Here is a 16,375-nt window from a genome sequence, read left to right on the forward strand (position 1 = left end):
AGGACTTAGAGACAATTAAGGAACACAGAAAAATTCCCACCTTCCATAACTGTCTCTGACAAGCCCTGAGCCAGTCCATCCAGCCACCTGGTACCTGGTGACCAAAATACATTCAGACTCAGGAAAGCAGATGCTACACATGGGCTGAAGAGATATATCCCATCAAGTGAGCAAACGTGTTACAAGCTCTTCTCCTCTTTCCTTCCATCCTTATTCATGTCTTCATGCCTTCCCCAATTTCTCCCCCTACCGCTGGAGAAGTTCCTTTCCCCTTTCCAACCCCCCTTTATTTTCTCTTTTGGGCCCTCCCCCATCTCAGATTCCAGATCCTTGCTTTGCCCCCTCTCCAACCTCTCCCACTGGGCCCTTTGCCCTCTCCCCCTGCCTGCTCCTCTGCCTTTGCCCCTACCCCGCCCCCTGCCCCCTCCCCCTAGGCCCCACTTCCCCTACCATTAGGACCCCCTCCCCACAGCAGGTGGCTGTGAATTCTGCAACTGCTTCCTTCTCCTCTCTCTCATCTTGGTGGGGTCCATAGCCAGCTCTCCTGTTGCTCAGAGATGTGGAGGCAGTTGCTAAGAGACAGTGAAACGTCAGTACCTGGCCCTCGAGGAAAAAAAAAGGGAGCGAAAAAGGGAGAGAGGAGGGGGAGAGAGGAAAGGAAGGCGGAGGGAGGGGAAGACCTGGCGGAAGCCACAAACCCCAGCAGCCTCAGCACCAGCTGAGTTTCGGGAAGAAGCATTCGGATTCCGTGAACTTTCTTCTAAGCATCCTCGCTCTGATTCCCCTTTTGAGTCAAAAAAGGGGAGCTGGCCAGGCACCAGGAGCACAGGACAGGAAACCACAGAGGATGCTGCCCCGGGATCCAGGAGCCATGGAGGAGGAGAGGCCGGGGGAGGGGAAGTGCCGGGGAGGCAATCTGTTCTCCTGAAGCAGCAAGCGGGATTCCAGGATGAGGGAGGGAGACCCATGTCTGCTGCAGATTGATGGCTGTGTCCTTGGAACAGAGTAAGTGGGCTCCTGAGAGCCTGTGGAAATGTAAGGCGAGACCCTGGGGCTCATAAAAATGGGTCTGGATAAAGAAGCTGGGTGATTTCCCAGTGGGCGGGATGGAGGCTGGAAGTGCTGGGAAGGGAGGCAGTGCTAGACCGAGGGGGTGAGGGAGGACAAGTGAGGACAGCCAGGGGCCACAGAGGATTTGGGGGCCACAAGGGATGCGGGTGGACAGCGGGGCTGAGACACCGGGTGTGTCATCATGTGGTCGGTCTCTCTGCCTGACCAAATGTGGGCGTGGGCTCACGCTGGGGGGCAGAGTGTGGTGCTTGTAGAAAGGATTAGGGTGTGGGGGGGGTGGAAGTCGGGTGGGGGGCAGACTGGAAAGGGGGCTCTGCAGAAGAGCGTTTACAGAAGAAAGCTGTACAGGAAACTGGGAGGTGTGAGTGCAGGGCAGGGCAAAATGTGGGGGGTTCACAGGAGAAAAATGTATGCATGTGTGTATGTGCGTGTGTGTGCGTGCGTGTGTGTGTGCGTGCGTGTGTGTGTGTGTGTGTGTGTGTGAGAGAGAGAGAGAGAGAGAATGAGGGAGAGGGCGAGGGAGGGAGACGGAGTGCTAACTGTGTCTGAAAGGGGTATGCAAACGACCTGCAACCTGCGTTTGTGTGCCTGCTTTCTTAAAGAGTTATTCAAGGGTGGGCTGTTTGGTGCTGAGGGGCGAGGCTAGGAGGAGAAGCAAATGTATCTCTCCCAGGACAGAATCCCGGAGGAGGACGGGCAACCACAACATGAGGGTGGGGTCTGAGCCCACTGCTGCCCCACCTGACCCACAGTGCGCAGAGAACTCTGTGGCCAGTGGCAAAGAAGGGGGGCAGGGAACCTAGGAGGGGACAGCGGGGAGGAGAGGGCACTAGAGATCTCTGCCTGAGTGCTTTCCTTGTTGACAGAGGGAATTCTGCCCCCGCCTGCTGAACACAGAGCTGGGCTGGGAGAGAGGCACTGGCTCAGGAGAAGTCGCCAAAGCGGTCCTAGCTGACCCCCATCCTGCACCTCCAGGACACATGGCTCTTTCCAGCCTTGGCAGGCAACAGTTTGTGTCACTCAGGGTCCTCCCCAACCTGGGGAAAGAAGAGCCTTCTTGGGGATTTCAGTAGATGCTAAGGCTGAGGATTCAGGCTTCCAGGAGGCCCATGGAGACCCACTCCCCGCCAGGCTCCCTTCCCAAAACACCCACCCCAGGACCCCCTTGGACTCGAGCCCCCTGGGCCACCAGAAGGAATGGCTTCTGAGACCTCCAGTGCTAGAGACCCAGATGCAGCCCTGGCCTCCTAATTGGTCCCAGACGTGGGACAGGGCTCGGGGTTCTTAGATGTACCAGGACCTTCGACAGGCACCTTTCCTGTCCTTCTGCCCCCCACCCACCACCACCACCTCTCCAACATAATACAAAAAGGAAGCACCTAGCAGCCATGGGTGAGAAGAGCACAGATCTACAGGGACCCTTCCACGACCTGCTAGCAGCTGGTCCAGCCCCATTCTCAGCTCCTTCCTCTCTCAAGTTTTGATCCTTTTCTCAGACCCCGAGAGACCTCAGCTGGATTTACTCTCCCCTGGGCTCCAAAGGGGGCTTCCTGGGGATCTCACCTAGGGATCCCTCTGGTGCTTAGAGGCTCTGGGGAAAGGCTTGAGACATGATACCACGTGCCCAGAAGCCCCACCTTCCAGGACTCTGGCCCTGATGTAGCTGTCTTTCTGAGCCACTGACTCGTGATTCATGGACATAGCCTCAGCCCCAGTGGGCTCCCTACAGCCCTGCTGTTGCCAGCTCCCTAAGATGGGTGACACCTGGTCCCAGCTGCCCTGGCCTGGGCCCCCCCACCCAGCCATGCTGCTGGTCTCCCTCCTCTTGGCAGCTGGGGTGATGCGCTCGGACGCCGGCACCAGCTGCCCCGTCCTCTGTACGTGCCATAACCAGGTGGTGGACTGCAGCGGCCAGCGGCTCTTCTCCGTGCCCCCAGACCTACCGATGGACACCCGCAACCTCAGCCTGGCCCACAACCGCATCGCAACCGTGCCGCCCGGCTACCTCACGTGCTACATGGAGCTCCGGGTTCTGGATCTGCGCAACAACTCCTTGACGGAGCTGCCACCGGGCCTCTTCCTCCACGCCAAGCGCTTGGCCCACCTGGATCTTAGCTACAACAACCTCAGCCACGTGCCTGCCGATATGTTCCAGGAAGCCCATGGCCTGGTGCACATCGACCTGAGCCACAACCCGTGGCTGCGCAGGGTGCACCCCCAGGCCTTCCAGGGCCTGGTGCAGCTCCGAGATCTGGACCTCAGCTACGGGGGCCTGGCCTTCCTCAGCCTCGAGGCCCTTGAGGGCCTGCCGGGGCTGGTGACCCTGCAGATCGGCGGCAACCCCTGGGTGTGTGGCTGTACCATGGAGCCGCTGCTGAAGTGGCTGCGGAACAGGATCCAACGCTGCACGGCAGGTGAGGCGGGCAGGTAGGACTAGATGGCCCAGGCGTGGGGGGGTGGGGGGGTTCAGAGGGTCTTGCCTCACTGCAAGCAAAGGCTCCAAAAAACAGGGAGGGACCAAGAGCTTTTTGCAGCTGGAGCCTGACATGGTCTGCACTGGCCTCTGGGTGCACCAGCCCTTTCACTCTACCGGGATCGTCCATGAGGTGTTTTGTGTGTGCTGGACACTGCAGACCCACTCATTAGAGAAACACACCCCCACCCTTGTCTCTGTGGCACTTAGGACCTAAGGAGGCAGACAGATAGTAAAGAAGAGTCGTTAATAAGAGACCGTGTGTGCTGAGCTCTCACCCTGACCTGAGAACTTGGCACACATTATCTCCCCTACTTTTATGACCCATCTGTCAGGGGAAGAAGCTGAGATCTGGGGCAATGAAAAGACTTGCCCAGGGTCACTCATTCAGAAAGTAGCAGAGCCGTGGATAAAACCCAAGTTCACTTGGCTTCTAAACCCCATTCTGCTCTACTCTACTCTCTGCCTTTTAAGTGTTCTGAGTGCTGGGAAAACTCAAAAGAAAATAGAAATGGCTAACACTCTTTATTTTAGTACTTACTATTTAGTATTTACTATTATGCTTTATCCTAATCATATTTCATATTTAGCTCATCTCATCCTCGTTAAGAACCATGATGAGACCCACACACATGCTACTCTATAGAGAAGGAAACCAAGGCACAAAGAGGTAACCTGCCCCAAGCTGCACAGCCCCTAAGTGTTGGAGTTAGGATTCAAACCCTGGCAGTCTGGCCACCTTCTGACTATATCCTGAAGAGTCGGGTCCAAAGCTAACAGAAAGAGTCAGGGTTGAGTTCTGACTGGCCAAAGGGCCTCAGCAGAGCTCTGCAAGGTTTGGGCATGGGGTGGGGAGTTCAGACAAGAAATGGATGTGGCAATTTAACCAACCAGTCCCAGCTGGGAGTGCACTGGGGACTGAAGAAGGCTGAATCACCTCGGCTTAATGGCCTCCCCCGGAGGCAGGCCGTGTTCAGTTGTGGCCCTTAGTCACCAGCTTTCTTGTGTGGCAGCACTGAGCCTTGGCACTAGCCTCCAGCAGTAGAACAACAGGAAGTAACTGAGGGCACCATCTCAGGGGCTTCCCCAGAGCCTGGCTCAGAGTGTGTTCAAAAGGAGTGATGCTGAATGAAGTAGGAGGGAGAAGAGGACTGAGTGGGGAGCCCAAGACCAAAATAGTTTGGGGAATGGGGGGGGGGCTGTGGGTCACGATTCCACTGTTTCTACACAGCTGCGGGAGGAAGTTCTCTGGGACCAAAATAGCTCGGCACGAGATGGGGCAATGCTAGGGGGCATAAGGGGAAATTGCCTGGAGCGGTCTCCCCACCTGCTCACCCTTGGCAGGTGGCACGTCCCCTCCTCTCTCTACCGTGCTCTGTGTACAGAAAGGGCATTCTGTAGCACAACTTCCACGACTCCCAGGGCTCCCTCTTTCCTGTGATCTCTGAGGCCCCAGCTGCCCTTCAGAAGAAGCGCAGTCTCCTCTCAAGCTGGAGAGGGGTCCAAGATCCCATCTGTGCAGCCTCATGACAGTGCAGATAAGGGAGCCGAGTTCCAGAGAGGAAAAGTAACTGCCCAGTGCTCGGTCTAGAAACCTAGGTCCCCTTTTCTCCACAGACTGTACTTTTCACCACACTGTACTCTCTAGGACAGTTCCTCTTGGGTGCAAAGAACTTGCCAGTGTGGTTAGGACCAAGCGATCATTTTCCTTTTGTCATCTTTTTCTTCTCCCACTATTATCCACAGTTTGGGGACAAACCCCAACAAAGGGGTACATAAGGTTTGGGATACTCAACCTCACAACTGGTCCTTGACTTACCAGAGGGCCTCGTTATCCCTCAGGCTCTGATCCCAAATCCCCTCATGGTCCTGCCAGCTGCCCTCAGAGCCTCCTCTGCTGGATCCATACGAATTTCCTTCAGTTTCCTCACTTTCTCCAGTGTCACATGGTCTCACCACCACCCCAGTCATGCACATAATAGAATTTGGAGTTCAGCATCCTTAGCTCCAAGTGGAGAGCCCTTGATGGTTAACTCTAGACACGATCTTATCCTGAGCAAGGTCTGGAGAACTGCACTTGTAGCCTACAGGGACCCTCTCCACCTGGAATTTGGAGCAGACTGCTTCTTCTTCCCAAAAATGACTCTTCATTTCTAAGGACAATGATGTTCATCCGTTTGTCAAAAGGGTCAATCAAATCTATCATTTTATTCTTTGCCCTCAAAAACTACAGGATGAATAAATGGCATTTATGTACCACCTCATTTAGAAAACTTCTTCATAATGACTGTCTTAGATAATTTAGGTTGAATTATCCCCTTCTTATGGAGGGAAAGCATTAGAGCCAGAAAGGCTTAAAAAAAAAATTGCCCATGGTGAGAGCTTGATTAATGTTCATCCACTGAGAAAAGAAATGACTGCCTGCTGGAAGCCTGTGCTTGGTACTGAATGGCAGAACCACGGCCTGAACGCCACACTCACCTCCAAGGCAGAGTAAGATGAAACCACTGACAACCTTCATGCAAGTGACCCTGGAAGGGTGAGGAGGGACCATCAGTGATGGAGAAAAGACCTCCTTCCTACAGAAGTCTATGTGCAGAATTGCAGAATCTGTAGGGTCACTGACCTGTCCAAGAGACAAGCTTAGGATAACAATCAAAGCACACACTTACATGGTACTTATTATCCACCAAGAATATATTATTTATATATATTAATTCATTGAGTCCTCACTACAACCCAATGCAATAGATACTCTTATTATCCTCATTTTACAGATGAAGAAAGCAAAACATAGAGGGGTTAAGTAACTCACCCACAATCACACAACCAGCGTGGGATAGAAAGGGGATTTGAACCCAGACCAATATTTTCACAGCCCATGTTCATAACCTTATACTCTACATATCTGGAAAACCCACATGAGATAGTAGAAAAAAACAATCCTTCAAAGTTGGACAGAGTCATCCATCCACACATTCAGTTAACAACGTTTCATTCAACACTTTCACAGATAGGAGACTGTTCAGAGACTAGGGACAACATGGGGAAAACATATTTAAGGGGGAGGAGACAGATAGTAAAGAAACTGTAAGACATGATAAAATACAATGGAGAAAAATTAAGCAGAGTGGGGAACGCCCAGATAAAGGTGATATGGAGTTACTATGTTATAAACAATCATTTAGAAAGACCCATTAATAAAGTGATATTTGAGCAAAGTCCCCAAGGAAGGAAGGGACGGAGCTATGTTGAGATTCAGGGGATAAATGAGACAAATACAATAGCTCTCCCTTTACACCCTGAAAAGGGACGTTCTTATGGTGAAGGAAGAATGATCAGAAGGTGTGTGTAGTGGAACAGAGTGAACAAGGAGAAAAGGGATAGAGATGAGAAGTGAGGACCACAGGTAGGCTTGGCTTTCATTCCATGGGAAGGTAAGAAGTCAGGGGAGGGCTTCAAGCACAGAGTATATGACAGGACTTCAGGTATGAAAAATATTGAGTGAACTGTGTCAAGATGGTTTCAAGGCAGAAGGCATAAACCAGTTAGGAGGTTACTGTAAGAGATGATGATGTCCCATGAAAGCCCCAGATCTACCATCAGCAATGACTACTGGACCGGAGAGGCAAGTTACTAAACTCCCTGAGCAGTGATCTCCACGACCATAAAAATTGGTATAAAAACATTTGATTCAAGGGTTGTTGAAGAGAGTAAAGAAGGTAAGTAAAATTTTTGACACATAGAAGAAACTCAATTTTAAAAAAAAATCTCAAATTCTCTTGGGAAGTGTGGAGGACTATCCATTCCATTCTCTTTCTCCCAGGCCCCTCACCATTTCCGGGTTCTGTGTTGCAGATTCTCAGCTGGCTGAGTGCCGGGGCCCCCCTGAAGTTGAGGGCGCCCCTCTCTTCTCCCTCACTGAGGAGAGCTTCAAGGCCTGCCACCTGACCCTGACCCTGGATGATTACCTCTTCATCGCATTTGTGGGCTTTGTGGTCTCCATTGCCTCTGTGGCCACCAACTTCCTCCTGGGTATCACAGCCAACTGCTGCCACCGTTGGAGCAAGGCCAGTGAAGAGGAAGAGATTTGATGTGGGCACCTGACGTCCCTCCATGCTGCTGGCCCCCAGACACCGCTCAGTCTGGCTCTTGGTGCCCTGGTCACCTCTGTCATGACCCAAACAAGGTCAGGAAACTACATTTGTGTGATCTTCAACTCTGGGCCAGACACTGTGGCAGAATTGGAAATGTCCAATGACTCTGTCCTAAGGTTTTACCTCTAATGGAAGAGAGAGATTCAAAAACTATTCCCTTTAAGACAATTTGTCAACACTCTCAGCTCATAGTTATGAAAGCTCAGAGGAATGATCATCAACTGTGCTTGGAAAAGTCCAAGAGAATTACAAGAATGGACGCAATTTGTGAACTGAGTCATCAAAAAATGTCTGCTTTGTCAGGTAGACAATGAAGGGTGGACATGAGCAAATGACAGAGGCCAAAATATGCATGGTGTGTTGAGAACAACGACCAATCCTTGTGACTTAAGTGTATAGAGCAGGTGTGGCACAGGACCAAAACTTCCCTCTGACACCCAATCTTTCAGATCCTGGAGTTGCCCACCACTGCCTCCAGAGGGAGAGAACACCTCTGTGCCCGTCCCCTAGGCCTCCTGCCAGGGGCTACCAGGTGAGAACACCTCCTACTGACTGCCTCCATACTATATCCACCAAGTGCAGCCTGCCCGTGAGGTCCAGGTACCAAGCTGAAGTACCTACCCTTGTCTCCTGCTTCTCACTCAAGCTTTGGTTTCAGAAGAGGGAAGCAAGAGGTCCAGCAATGAGGCAGCAAGAGTCTTAGCACCTTAGAACTCCTAATCTTGTGACTGTTCTTGCCACAGTGCTCATGCCAAAGGATCTCACCAGAAAAGTGCACTGTAGCATGAGGGTAGCCAAGACTGAAGGAGGAGGAGGCCACCACAGTTATGACTATAGGAGATTTTCTCTTTCTCCCAAGGAATTCACTCATTTTAAGCATCAGGGTATGAGAGCTATTAATTACCAAACACTTGCCAGTGTCAGGCACTGTGATAAGCTCTCTCCACAGACAATTCCATTTTAATCCACACATTCTTGTGAGGTAAGCATTGCTGTTCCCATTGTATAGATGAGGAAACAAAGGCTCAAAGAGAGTTTAAATATAGTTACATGTTGCTTAACAAGCAAAATAAAGTCTGTGCTCTTTCTACCCTATCCAAGCTGGGGAACATCACAGTTCCCTCTAAAGTTACATTAAGTCTGAGTTCCAGTAGTGCTGATGAGTAAGTGCTCCCAATAATGACCAGGCACTCTTTGGGGCACTTTTAAATCTACTGACTCACCTATTTCAATTCTCATAGCAACACTGCCTGGTGGTCTTTATTATTCCCATTTTACAGATGAATTAATTGTAGAGAGCTAGGTATCTTACCCAAGGTTATCTGGGTAAACTCTAGAAGGAAAGTGATAGGCAACTCCTTTTAGGGAAACTGTGTCTAGTCAGTCCATCAAAAAGCAAGCAACTTCATGTGCAAAGCAGTATTATCATCATTGCTGCTGTCATCTTCATCCTCGTCATCAGCCTTATCAGCCTCATCAGCTGCTTCCCTGTATTTGTTCAGCACTGGACAGCTCCTAACATGCTGTTAGCATCATTCTCGACTCTTCACAACCCTCTATGGGAGGCAAACCAAACATAATTACTCCTATTTTACAGGCTGGAAAATACCGACTCAAGAGCAGGCATGACTTGCCAAAGCAGTAAAGTTGGGACTCAACTTCAACTCGGTTCTCTCTCCAGCTTTGCCAGGTGCTTGGGGAAAAGAAAGCCCATGATGGCTGGGTAGTGGGGCTCTTGGATTCAGCAGCCATAAATATCCCGTAGGTCCTCTAAATAAAAGGCAGTAAACCAGCTGCTACACAAATCGAGATGCCCTCACCATAGAGCAAGTCGCAGCCTCTGAAACATAGAAGCAGTGCAAATAGCACCTGAATAGGAGTCATCTGCCTTGCAAAGTGTAAATAACACATTAGAACTAGGGGCCATGGTGGCAGTCATGCAAAAAAAAGAAGTTCTTTGGGAAACAAGAGAGGAAGCTGTGCTAACCCCTCCTACTCAAGCTCTGCTGTATTGTGTTTCAAGAGATACAAAGGGTGCAGGAGAGCTGTGGGATGAGAACCTCAGCAGGATAGGGGAAAACATTAAGGCACCGTCCAACATGTTGGTAAGGCTGGCCAGGATAAAAATTAAAACAGGGGCTTTCTACCTTGCCCCCCAGCTCCAACAATTTTGCATCATCTCATCCTCCTGGAAAAGGAATAAAGGAAAATAACATGTCAACTTCCACGAAGTCTTCACTTACTCATGCTTCCCTGAGCTAGTCAACCAAAAGAGCACCCAGAAACTGCTGGACCTGGGGTACTTGAACCTTGTATCCCCTGCATCTCACTAACATTTGGGCAAGAGCCTGCTCCTGTGACATCTGGAGCAGAACCATACCTGCTCTCTTCTTCCACTATATCCAGGCTGCTCTTCACCAGTCAAGCTAACAACCTAATGTATTTGGAGAAGAACTTCTAGAAATAATAGTCTTGATGCAAATAGCCTCCCAGAGAGGGCCACCATATACATCTATTATAATCTCCTAGAGACTCTTATTTGCTGAAATATAGTTAATATATTTTAAGATATGTATCTTTTTGCATAGAACTAGAACCAAACAAGACACCAAATGCCCCTTGAATTCAAATGTCCTTTCTAATGAGACTATTTAGTCCCCATTCATGGCAAACTTTTCTGAGTAGGATACATGACATTTAAAGAACAGCTTCTTCTCCAGCTGCTAGAAGGTCCTCAGTTAACTTAAAGCACAATGATAAAACTCCTTGCCTGCCAAGGAATCCCATGTTGCCCACCACTACCACCACCATCTTGTGCAGGCTATCAGAAGCAAGCTTCTAGAAGCACACTTTTATAGAAGAAATAGAATTGCGCTAGTTGTAAAAGTGCACACAACCCTGCTAACCAAGAAACCATGGTGGTATTCCTACAAACCTTGACTATGTGTTTTCCAGACTAGTTAAATGTAAGTGTTGGGGTATCTCTGAGTCCATGTGTCTGTTCATGAGGTTCCATGTACATTGTGTATCTACTGACATGGCACCAACTCCTCTGGAACTTGAGTTCAGTTCTCTGACACAGTATACTCAGCCATCTGTTTACTGCATCACTTGATACACTAAGATGGAATCCCATTAGGGTTGGGTTAGGGATAGCTGCTCAGAAAAATATAAAAAGGGAGAAATATGTGGCTGAGGCAACCTAGCAACAGTCTGACTGCTTCCCTCCATTCTCTGTCCCTCAGAGAATTGTCCTACCACATAAGCTTCCTTCATGCTGGGCTTGAGGATATCAAAGTTTAGCTAACCAACAGGGCTATGAATGGTCAAAGCTTGGACCAAGAAAATTGTTCTTTAGAAAAGACCCCAATCTGCACCACACCACTCTGGACCAGTTGCTTCTGGTTGCCCTCAGACAAACCCTCACCTGTTTCTCCATTCCATTGGGATTACCAGGAAATCCTGCACAAATAAGTCCCCAGAGTTGCTATAGAGTTTGCTAGCTCCTTTCAAGGAAGATGGTATATGCAATTTGAATAGACTACGGAAGGTATTTCTCTTCAACCATCAGGAAAGACCTAAAACCTTCATTTTCCTTATAGATGTCTTCAGTGATATTGCTCTGACATCCTTTTCAGCTCTAGAAGAGTATAAGGAGATGTCTTTACCCATTCCACAGAAGAACAATTTCCTGAACTAGAGAAACTTGTCTGTTCTACCCACCTCAGAAGGAGGCAAAAGAGAAATGAAGGAGGCAAGTTGAAAGGTCCTGTGTAAATCACCACCATGTTTGCCATAGCACTCGGTCAAGAGCTCTGGATCCACCGAGCTCTCAGTTTTTCTAAGCATTGTCCTGTGGAATGCTGATGTCTGGGGGTGGGAGGGCTAGGGAGGGGTGGGGAAAGGGAAGATGCCAATCTTTGTACGGAGATGATTTTATAACCATGCACTTTTGTAACAGTGAAGAATTTTTCATAAATGTACATTAATAATAAAGAGTGTATAGTTTAACAAATTTTCTAAGGAGTTGTGAAGAGGAGGGAGAGGGAGGGAGACAGGGAAAGAAAAAGAGAGAGAGAGAGAAACTAGGAAGAATCAAGAGAACGTCTGCCAAAATATACACACAAAAGGTCTATGGGGAGGGAGTAGATGGGAATAATTAGGAGATGTGCCAGCCATGGAGGGGCATGTGTGGGAGTAGAAGGAACATCACAGAAGCATATTTCTACCAGGCAAAAAAGAATACGCATGTGTCTGTATGCACACACCCCTACGTGTAGGCATATTTTGGTGCCTGAATTTACACAAAAAAGAGAGCATATGTCTTATACATGTTGGTGTTTGCAGCTTGGGTCATCTTTAAAACATGCCAAGGCAAGTGGGTGTGCCTGCCTAATTAGTATCACTAAGGAGCATGTGCCAGGGAGATGGCCCACAGCAGCTGCGTGGGCATAAGGACCCTAGCTTAGACATACAGGTATACCAGGCATCTAAATGCATGTAGTGTAGGGGCTAGATGATGCCATCACTGGTATAGATTCAGTCTCCGTTCTCATAGGTTAATAAAGAAGGGAAGGGGTTTTCAACATCTTGTGTCTTGCAAACATTACTTACATCATTGGAAATGAGATGGTTGGGCAGTATACCCTGGGAAAAAGGACCGAGAAAAGGAGCAAAATATACTTCTATAAGTACAATGGCAGCCATTTTTTACTCAATATTCTAAAGAGGAAGTGACTCTGAGCAGGAAGTTGATCCATGCAGGAAGTAGATCTGAGCAGGAAGTGGATCCAAGCAGGAAATGGCTCTAAACAGGAAATGGTTCCTTCCACCAATAGGGATTTTTGCCTTCCTGTGGGCCTCCCCCTCCGCTTGCCACAGGGTATAGACAAACACTACACTCAGAGCATAAAGCCACTAACAGTAACACAGATACTGACTCAAACACCCAGACAGAAAGACAAAGAACATGCCCAACCACAACCAATGTTTTCTGAAGTAGACTAGAGAGGGCAAAACCTTTCTCTTAAAATTAAGTACTTACTAGAAACTATACTGGACAAGTACAAAATAAAACATGAGGGTCATGGAATAAGCAGATACCTCACAGAAGTCCAGACCTTGTATATTTTCTTCAATGTTGTCCCTAGTGCCAAGCATATACCTAGCAATTTATGATGTCAGCAGTAATGATGACAGAAGCTTAGTGAGCTATGTGCCAGGTGTCATGATTCATTTAATTCTCACAACAACCCAAGACAGGTACTATTATTATACCCATTTACAGATAAGGAAACTGAGGCTCAAACACATTAGTACATGTCCAAGATCACACACCTAGTAAGTAGTAGATCTGGGATTAGTCATTCAATGATACCTGGAGACTAACTGACTTCAGGGGACAAGAACCCCATAAGACATAGGAAAAAATCAGTCTCAATCAGAAATAAATTTTAGCCACAGAAGTCCCCTACAGTCATCTTGTGAAAGAAAATTAGAGGGTAATTAATAGGTTACACCAACACATAGCCTGCATGTTTCATTGCATATAGCTTTGATTACTGCTTTGGTCGAGGCTGATTGTCATAACAAGTGATTCCAAAATCTCAACAGAAGAAAGGTTGATTTCCTGGGTTATTTAACTTAAATGAGGCCTTATTTTCTGTTCATTTCATATACCAATTCATGTCACGGTTCTGCCCCACATGAGTTATTCCTTCCATCTAGTGGCTCTGCCATTCCTGAGGCCTCACAGCCCTCTCTATTGGGTCCTCTGTAGTGGGGCTGATCTCAAGGGAGATTTTGGAGGGCCTAATCTGGAAGTACATCAATTCCAGCCATATTTCATCGGCCTAAACTGAGTCTCATGACTCCATTTAACTTCAAGGGAGTAGATGAGTATGTACCTAGAAGGCAAAGGAAACAGAGTTAGAGAAACCCCACCAGTCTGAAACACCATCTGCTCTGCTCCTCACCAAATACCTGTCATTCATTCTTCCTCCCACACGTATCTTACCTTGTTGCTACATCCAGCTCAAAGCTCAGGATCATTGGTGGTACTCTCCACTGGGCCTCCTTGCAGTCTAGCCATCCCATGAACTAAAAAGGAAATTTACCACCCACCCACTTATGCTTACCCAATATACAATGGTGTCCCAAGAACAGAGTAGCGGCAAGCTAAAACCCTTCTTTGGAAAATGGGAAACAAAAACACACAGCAGTCATCATCCATAGCAATTATGAAATCTTGGTGGGAGAGCATTATGAAGACCGCAGATCAAGTTGTTTTATTAGTCACAGATTCTGCTTTCTGGTAAGAACTCGTCAGTCATTCTCTGTAGCTTCTGACTCTTTCCACTTGGAGGGCCTCCCTTTTCCATTATCCACCATATGTAAAGTTGGTCCTGGGGAGCATGCAGTCTTTGGGAATTGCCCATCTCCTTTAACCAGCTTCCTGCTGGTGCAAATATGCTGGCCTGAAATTTGTTTTAGGTCTCAATGGTCAAAAATGGTCAAATTTTTAAATCCAGGTTCATAGTTTCTTAGCAATTTACCTCTTACATTGGAGACCTTTATTCTGTTTGCTTCAACTAAGTTCCAGGTTTCAGTATACAGATAAAGTTCTTTCTTAAAAGGTGTTTTCAAGCTGACCTTGATTCCTTGCTTTCTCATCCTTAGTGACTCCTCTCTTAATGGTAACCTTGCAATTATCTGAAACAATAGATAAGAACATTTATATTCCTAATTGTTTCTACCTGGCCAAATTACTTTAACTGAAAAATTTTCATGAGCCTGTTACTCAAAGCCTTTTCCAATTTTATCTCTTGTCATTTAAGTCAAGAAATAGTTAGCTTTTCCAATTTTTTAATGCTCCAAATTTTGTATTCTCTCTTTTCCTTTCCATTTATACTTACAAGCTTCTTTTAAATTAATTAAAACATCAGAAACCTGATTTGGATCAATTTGGGCTGAGACTAAAATTGTTTGAAACACACAGACAATAATGCAACATGAACCCACGAAAGGAATGAGCCTCCTCATTGATATGATCATTGTGATGCGAGGTAAGGAAACAAAGAAAAAATACAACCAAGATAAAGAGTTGACCTATGCATTCAGAGCTCAGAATGTCTATCAGAAGTCACTGCTACAAGATAGGTTCATCATTAGAGGGATAAGAGGGAGTGATGGAAAAGAGCTACTGCCCATGGATGGTGGTTAAGAGGTTACCTGTGGAGAAAATGTTGGCTACTTTGTGTCACTGGCCATTATCCCCAGCCCACTCACCATGGAAGGCAGAGATCATAGATTTTAAAAGCCATTACAAAAGAGTTAGAGAAAAAAAAAAGGAATATTATCAAATGTGGTCCCCCCCAGCTTTACACTTACCTCATGGAGTCATTTGGGAGTACACAGCATGGAGTTCTAGAAAATACATAATAATGTGGCTGATTTTTATGAAATGGAGCATTCTATCCCTATAGCTGAGCCAGCATTCAAAAGAGATCCCTGTGTATATAAATGAAAAGCCAAAACCATGGAAATAGTTGATACAGGACTCTTAGCTGGTCAAGAGTTAGATTCCCATATAAAGGAGTGGTTTATGCCTTCATTCAATCAAAAATATTGATCACATCCTTCCAAGTGCTAGGCCCATGTTTCACATGCTGGGTGTATGGCAATGAACGAGATAAAGTTCCTGTCCCTTGGTGCCGACTCTCTATATGAGAGTGGGATAGGGGTTGGGGGAGGTAGATCCAACTATATACAAGAAAAATAAATAATTCCAGATGGTGACAAGTGCTGCAAAGAGAATAGAGCAGGAAGAGGGTTCGGGGATGGGGTTGAATAAGTAGCCCCAGGTCATGTGGGTCCTCATGGACCTTGGTCAGACTTCACATTTAATGTAATTGCCATGGTGAACCACTGGAGGGTTTTAAGCAAGGGAGTGACATGTTCTGATTACACTTTCAAAGGCCATTCTAGATGCTGTATGGGTACTGCTCAACAGTTGGGAAGGAATGCAAGCTAGGAACCCGCAAGGGGCCTCCTGCATGAGTCTGGTTGAAAGCTGTTCTAGCGGGTACCAGTGTTTGTGGTAGAAAAGGAGACAAGCTGTGGATAGAATTTAGTGGCAGAGTCAGTGGGACTTGCTGATGTATTCGATATGAGGAGAGAGAACAAAAGAGCAGTCTAGAATAACTTATTTTTTTTTTACTTGAACTATAGCTATGCTCAGCAAGACCCAAGTAGCAGAGAGCCTGTCTCAATTATATGAGGGAAAAAAAAGAAAAAGAAAAAAGAATACAAACAGTCAACAACCAGTAATTCAGAAAACCCTGATGAGTAAGTTGGAAGGAGGAAGGGGAAGCAGATATACAAACAGATTCATAATGTCAGGAAACAGCCCAAACCTTAGAGCCCAAAGACAGTGTAAAAACATCTGAACAGACAGCATCAATGTAAATGCTATCTATCATTCCCAGGGTCATAGTGGATATTGAACAAAGCACTGGAGCTTCAGGGACTGAGTTCAGACCTAGATGATCAGCAGCATTTCCAGAGTACAGATAGATTTGCATCTGCCGTCAAGTGCTAGGAGCAGAGCATCCATCTAAAGTGATTTCCTAGAAGGAAAGTATAAGACTCCCTCGGCTGCAAAGAAATAAATCCA

At 47.2% G+C, this 16,375-nt stretch overlaps 1 protein-coding gene and 1 long non-coding RNA gene across 2 annotated transcripts; one reads left to right on the forward strand and one right to left on the reverse strand.

The window, feature by feature from the left end:
- The first annotated feature begins 580 nt into the window (after positions 1–580).
- LRRC55 (leucine rich repeat containing 55) lies at positions 581–11,017 on the forward strand. The gene is made up of 3 exons (XM_047693878.1): positions 581–1,005; positions 1,938–3,485; positions 7,403–11,017. Exons 2-3 carry the CDS (start codon positions 2,765–2,767, stop codon positions 7,636–7,638), a joined length of 957 nt encoding a protein of 318 aa, XP_047549834.1. The 5' UTR covers positions 581–1,005; positions 1,938–2,764; the 3' UTR covers positions 7,639–11,017.
- Positions 11,018–12,987: 1,970 nt separating this feature from the next.
- LOC125080060 (uncharacterized) lies at positions 12,988–15,189 on the reverse strand. Its single transcript, XR_007121202.1, has 3 exons — positions 15,091–15,189; positions 13,718–14,412; positions 12,988–13,607 (listed from the first exon to the last, which is right to left on the reverse strand). It is a non-coding gene; the product is annotated as an uncharacterized LOC125080060 (long non-coding RNA).
- Between the last annotated feature and the right edge of the window lie 1,186 nt (positions 15,190–16,375).

This window comes from Lutra lutra, chromosome 10 (genome assembly GCF_902655055.1).
Source record: "Lutra lutra chromosome 10, mLutLut1.2, whole genome shotgun sequence".
NCBI classification, from domain to species: Eukaryota; Metazoa; Chordata; class Mammalia; order Carnivora; family Mustelidae; genus Lutra; species Lutra lutra.